General features: G+C 38.6%; 1 protein-coding gene across 1 annotated transcript; it reads left to right on the forward strand.

Moving 5' to 3' along the window:
* The first annotated feature begins 4,529 nt into the window (after window positions 1-4,529).
* On the forward strand, window positions 4,530-5,498 carry LOC107114238 (olfactory receptor 6B1-like). The gene has a single exon (XM_015415679.1). It carries the CDS (start codon window positions 4,530-4,532, stop codon window positions 5,496-5,498), a length of 969 nt encoding a protein of 322 aa, XP_015271165.1.
* Window positions 5,499-6,419: the final 921 nt, after the last annotated feature.

Raw genomic sequence — 6,419 nt, forward strand, 5'->3', positions numbered from 1 at the left:
TATGTGGCTATTTCATCTAAGGTTCTAGAGGGAAAAGATACCATATAAAGACAGGCACTGCCCGTGTTCTGTGGGTGAAGTGAAATAAATGTTCCACTAGGTTTTTTGCTGTCCTTTTCATCAAGTCTATAGGGATAGGCTTATTGCACACACACACCCCTTAAATAGACCAGCACTTGATGCAGAAAGTGCAGATCTAGAGAGACTTTTGGTAGAGGAAAATCAGCAAATTTCCAGACAAGTAGCAAAATTTTGCTTGCAACTGGTAAAATTCCACAATAAGAAGTAGATCAAGTATAACACTCACCTTCTGCATGACTCATAATTAGTTTTATTTTGATATAATGTATTGTTAAACTCTTCTCCTTTTAAAATTGTAATGATTTTAAGGTTATATGTTTAAATATGTCAAAATACTTTTGGAGCTGAAAGCTAAATTACTGGTATTTAATGGATATGTATTATTTTAATAAATGGTCCTTGCCTGCAAATAAACATCATTCATTCATTCATTCATTCATTCATTCTTCTTCTATGGCATTTGTCCTCAAAGGAGATCTGGTGGTATGCACTGCATTAATTTTATCTTCACAACAACCCTGTGAGTTAGGCTAGGAGAGAGACTTGTAGGTTGTCTATGATAGTTCAGTGAGCTTGGTAGCTAAACGGGAATTTGGATTTGGGTTCTCCCTCATTTAAGCATACCATTCTGTCCTATGCACCAGGATGATATGCAGAGAATAGTCCTGATCAGGATACTTTCCCAAGATGCCTGTGAAACAAAGTGTCTCCATATAGGGAGCAAAGATACACAGTGAAAATACTGTAGGTTTCTGTATTAATATAAACAGTAGATTTGAAATAAGAAATTGGAATTACTAACTTAAACCACTTCTCAGCTTTCCAATCATGTTAAATAAGCACTGATATGAATAATTATTCACCTTTAAGATTTAAGGGGTTGTAAATTAGGACCATAATGACAAAAAGTGGTATGAATAGCCAATAGAATTTATTGTGTTAGCCATAGGCCATAACAAAGTTACAGAGCATTCGAATACAGCAGTAATACAATACAATAAAATACATAAAGGAATAAAGCCTAAAATCACATACATAAGATATTAAATTATGCAGTAGAATAATGATGGGTTAAAATGACCTGCGTGTTATAAGAATGACCCCTGTGGTACCGCCCTGGCTGTAATCTTTTTGGCCACAAGGGCAAAGAGGGAAACTCTATAGGAAAAAGAGAAGAAGAAGAAGAGATTGGATTTATACCCCGCCCTTCACTTGGAGTCTCAGAGCAGCTTACAAACTCCTTTCCCTTCTCCTCCCCACAACAGACACCCTGTGAGGTGGGTGGGGCTGAGAGAACTCTGACACAAACTGCTCTTTCAGGAACAGCTGTGCCAGAGCTTGTGACTGACCCAAGGTCACATCAGTAGGTGCAAGTGGAGGAGTGGGGAATCAAACCCAGTTCTCCCAGGTTAGAGTCCGCACACTTAACCACTACACCAAACTGGCTCTCGTAGGATACAAAATCATCAGTATCTGATAACAGAAATGCAGTCTTCTCATTTTCAGAATCCGCATTTATGGTAAATAAAATTCCTGTCAAGAATCTGTCTCTGGGTGTGTTGTACAATGAGCAAGCTAAAATACAGTGGGGAAGGTTCTCAGTGGCTAGTGAGTCACAAATACATGTTCTGTTGGAATTTGAAAGTATTGACCCTCCTACAGTACTATGTACATTGTTTGGAAGCACAAGGCAAGGAAAGACACCCTGAGGTTATAATTGGAAATATTGAATAGGTAGGGTGATCTAGAATGGTTGAATTTGAATAATTTGTACCAAGGAGGAGGTGTATGAAAAGGTGAAAGGCCAAAAAAAGAAAAAAAAAGCAACAGAACAAAGCTCTCGGTAGTTAAGTTTGCCAGCCCCTCAGCACAGAAAGAAAACTTTAATTCCCCCGATAATTTTTCAGAGTGAGAAAACATCTGCTGAATTCTTATACAGCAGCTAGATAGTTCTGGCAGGCACATTTCCCTTCCTAACAACTTGGTTATTTCTGCTTCGGTGATTGTAGCAGTGTCTCCTTATAGTATCTTCCTGAAGTGCTCATTTTCTGTCAGAAGCACAGGTGGCAAGGGGAAAGTCAAACGACATGCCTTTCCAGCAGCTGTAAATTTTACTGTACAGTATCCAACCCAAACTAGACGGAAGAACTCCTGACCAGCAGATTATGTGAAAAAGCCCGTTAAGGCTCACCTCCAGCTCAGGTAAAAGTTAAGTGGCTTGTGATTTGTTTTTGTAGTTTCCATTTTTGAAAAGGTGTACTGTGATTCTTCATTTCATCCGGCACTAAACATAGTGCTCTAGAAAAGATGGAAGGTGGCAGGGAAGAAAGGAACACTGAAGCAGTGATTCAGTTAGAAATGAATTAGCCACGATTCACTGAAATGTCATAAATGTACACAGTTTCCCTCCCCTCCTCCTTTGCATGTAGAGTGAATATTTAATTTCTTTCTCTAAACCCCTGCTATTCAGAACACTATTGCAAGCCCCCTTTTGATATGCAGTAGAGTTTAAACAGCTGCAAATGTGGTTTTGGCAGTGGGTGTAGTTTGGGGAAACTGTATTCTCTGAATGGGGCTGGGTATGTGCTTGAAAAATTGCATCAACTCATGTGCAGACTCCTACCATGTAAAGCACTGTAAAACATTCATTCCTCCTATTTTCTACTTCTTATCTACCTACACTATTCATTGTGTTATGGTACCCAGCAGTGTGATCATAAGAACAGTTTCCTGAGAGAAAGCCCATTGAATAGACTTGAGCAGGATTCTGAGTACACCAGCATAGGATTGCTCTCTAGAACATGGGATTAGGACTGGAGAGGTCTATGTTCAAGTTCCCACATCGCCACAGAGTTCAATAGCAGATCAAATTTACTTCAGTCCAAGCCAGTTGAACTTCAAGGAGGATGGTAATGTAAGTGACCTTGAGTCAGTAAAACTGTTTAAGCTACTTCACACCATAAAATGGAGGTTGGGAGAAGTGTCCGTGCTGTATTGAGCTCCTTGGATAAATTTTGAGATGGAATTATAACAAACTCTGCTTCTTCTCTATAACACTACATGGTGACAATAATTGAAATGTGGCATGGTTAGTTCAACTTCAGTCATCGTAAAACACCTTGAGTTCTGCAAGGGAGAAAGGCAGCTAATAAATGTTTTAAATAAATGCAAATAGATAAATAAATAAGCAAACAAACTCCAAAATAGGAAGACCGTGGGAGGAAGGAGTCACAAATTTCAGGGGGAGGGAAGTTTTGTTGCTCCCCTCCAACTGAATTTTATTAAATTTCTTTATGTGTAAGTTTCCATTTTGGTAATTCAGAAGCCAGCAGAAGATTTTTCCAAATTTGAGCGTTTCCTCTAGATTTTAAGGCATAGTTATTTGCATTAATCTGGGCAATGACAAAGCCAGAGTCTGGCAATGGCAGAGGCTTAACATGTAAAGGATTTAATTCCAGGAAAAATACTTTAGATTTTCCAAAATCTTACCACCTGTCTTCACCAATGTAGGGTGTTGTTGTTTGTTTGTTTGTTGTTGTTGTTTTTAATAAATCATTATCATAAAAAGTCACACAGGGTGGGAGATTTACAGCTTTAATATTTAAACAAATGCACAGATGAGGGAGTTTTGTAGAAGGGATAATGTATTTAGATATTAATACCTCACATTCCTCCCCAGTGGAGAGTGACAGCGGCTTACATCTTTCTCCCTTCCTCCATTTTATCCTTCCAATAACCAGCTTGTGAAAATAAGTATGACTGCGTATTCAGCAATAAAGTTTTTTTACGTTTTTTTTAAAAGTATGACCAGTCCAAGGTGATTCATTTAGCTTCCATGACAGAGTGGAAATTTGATCCTGGATCCTCGAGATTCTGGTCTGTTGTTCTAATACTGTAGGTCACTGTTGGAGTGAATATTTTGTATGTGTAGGATGTTCCAGGTTTGATCCCTGGCATCTCCAGTTAAAGGGTAGGAGTTGTTGTGAACAACTATTGTCTCCAGGATATAAACCTTAGAACTATTGCCCATCAGAATAGAACATGCACTCCCAAAAAATCCCCCAGCTATTGGAAAAATTTGGCAATATGGCAGAAGTGCTTAGAAAACTGAAAATAGTCAAATCCTTCCATCAAATTCCTATTAATTCTAAACCCACTATAATTAGGGTTGGCAGACACATTTGAGATAGGATTATAAAAATCACAAAAATTCAGAGTATACTATATGACTATAGAGTGTATTCCAGACATTGTCACTGAGCTTTGTAAACCTGAAACTAAACAAAATGCATGCCATGTAACATAGGAAATAAATATCTGTTGTGACCTCAGTATGATTCAAGCTTCTTTTTCCTTCTCTAAACTTCCTTATTTCTCATGTTGCCTTTCTTGAATTGATAGCTTTTTTCTTCATTGCAACTGTGTACCATCCTCAGTACTGCAGACCTATGGATCACAACAACAAGACTATCATCCGAGAATTTGTTTTAGTTGGGTTTCCAACCAGCATGGATCTGCAAGTGCTTCTATTTGTGATATTCCTGGTGATCTATGTCCTGACTCTCCTGGAGAACATTATTATCATTGCTGTCATCAAAACCAACCCTCAGCTTGACAAGCCCATGTACTTCTTCCTCAGCAATCTCTCTTTCCTTGAGACATGGTATGTCTGTGTGATTGTCCCCAAACTATTGATTGATTTCCTAGTGGAAGACAAGAGCATCTCTTTTGAAGGGTGCATGACTCAGCTCTACTTTTTCAGCTCCCTCATATGTACAGAGTGTGTTCTTCTGGCAGTCATGGCATATGATCGTTTTGTGGCAATTTGCAATCCATTACGTTATCCAGCAGTCATGACCCAGCGCCTCTGCCTGCAGCTAGCAGTGGGTTCATGGTTAACTGGCTTCTTGGCCTCAATGCTAAAGGTTCTTTTCATATCTCGCCTGCCATTTTGTGGCCCTAATATTATTAACCACTTTTTCTGTGACATTTCTCCATTGCTAAATATGGCATGTGAGGATATGACAGTGGCTGAAATTGTGGATTTTGTCTTAGCTTTGATCATTCTGTTGGTCCCACTTTCGGTCACCATAGTTTCTTATATCTGCATTATTGGCACCATTTTGCGCATTCCCACTGTTCAAGGTCGGAAAAAGGCCTTCTCCACATGTGCTGCTCACCTTACTGTAGTTGTCATCTTCTTCTCAGCCACTCTATTCATGTATGCACGGCCAAAGAGGATCCACCCTTTTGATCTCAACAAACTGGTGTCTATTGTATACACCATTGTCACTCCAATGCTGAACCCTTTCATTTATTGTTTGAGGAACCAAGAGGTCAAGGGAGCTCTCAAGAAAGTTTTCAAGAGCACTAGGTCTCTCCCCAAAGTTTTAATTCCAGTGACTGCTATTGAGTGAGACAGATAGTTCTTAATGTTGTTGGAATTTCTTCATTTTTTGTTAAATTTACTCATTAAGGGTGTGCCTTTCAAGGGGAGGGATTGGCACCTGAAGAAAAAAATATGAGAAAACCCAGCCATTATGGTGTTAAAAATGAAATATTTAATTATATAATTGATCACTCGTTGCCCTTTAATGGTAAACTGAAATCTACTGCCAGAAGTGAGCAGCCTCATCTTAATTAATGGTAGAACCAGCATGAACAATTCTAATATATATTATATATTATATTGTATCATACTTTTCAGCCAAAATTGTTTCCAAACTGATATATGCATTCTCGAGGTGAAAGTTGAAGCTTGCCTGACTGCCTCTAGCCATCCCTCTGATGGCAGTTGGAAGCCAGGCCTGGATCTGCCCCAGCCACATTTTGCAGTATTTACCTCAAACTTATTTCCTCGCTACCCTTTAATTATTGTCATTGAACTGTATAGATATGAATCTGAGTTGAGCTGATTCCAGTCCAGTTCAAAGGTGAATTGATTCATATGTGAGAAATGCTGACAGATATTATTGAGGAAAATAGGCAAATGAAAATAATCCAGATCAAGTTGAAATGTAACTTTTAAAATTGCATTTATATTTTTTCAGCTATCAAGTCACATCAAATGTCTGTTTTTCAGTCACAGATTTCTCTCCTTTCTCATTTCCTCACATCATCATTGGAAGTATAGGAAAAGAAAAAAAACAACTTTAGAAAGCAAATTAAATACCGGAAACGTGTTGTTGGCTTCCTATTTCTTTCCCAGAGTCATTTCCTCTCCAGTTCAAGGATTCTAATGGGGCCTTAGCAGTTTGTGGGGAGAAAGACTGATCTCTGCCAACTTGTGGAAGAATCTGACATAATGAGGCATGGAAGTCACAGAGCAATTTAATAAA

This window comes from Gekko japonicus, unplaced genomic scaffold (genome assembly GCF_001447785.1).
Source record: "Gekko japonicus isolate JY-2015 unplaced genomic scaffold, Gekko_japonicus_V1.1 scaffold3901, whole genome shotgun sequence".
NCBI classification, from domain to species: Eukaryota; Metazoa; Chordata; class Lepidosauria; order Squamata; family Gekkonidae; genus Gekko; species Gekko japonicus.

Bases quoted from the DNA above. Each gene is read 5' to 3' on its own strand.
- LOC107114238 (XM_015415679.1), top strand. From the start codon at position 4,530: ATGGATCACAACAACAAGACTATCATCCGAGAATTTGTTTTAGTTGGG.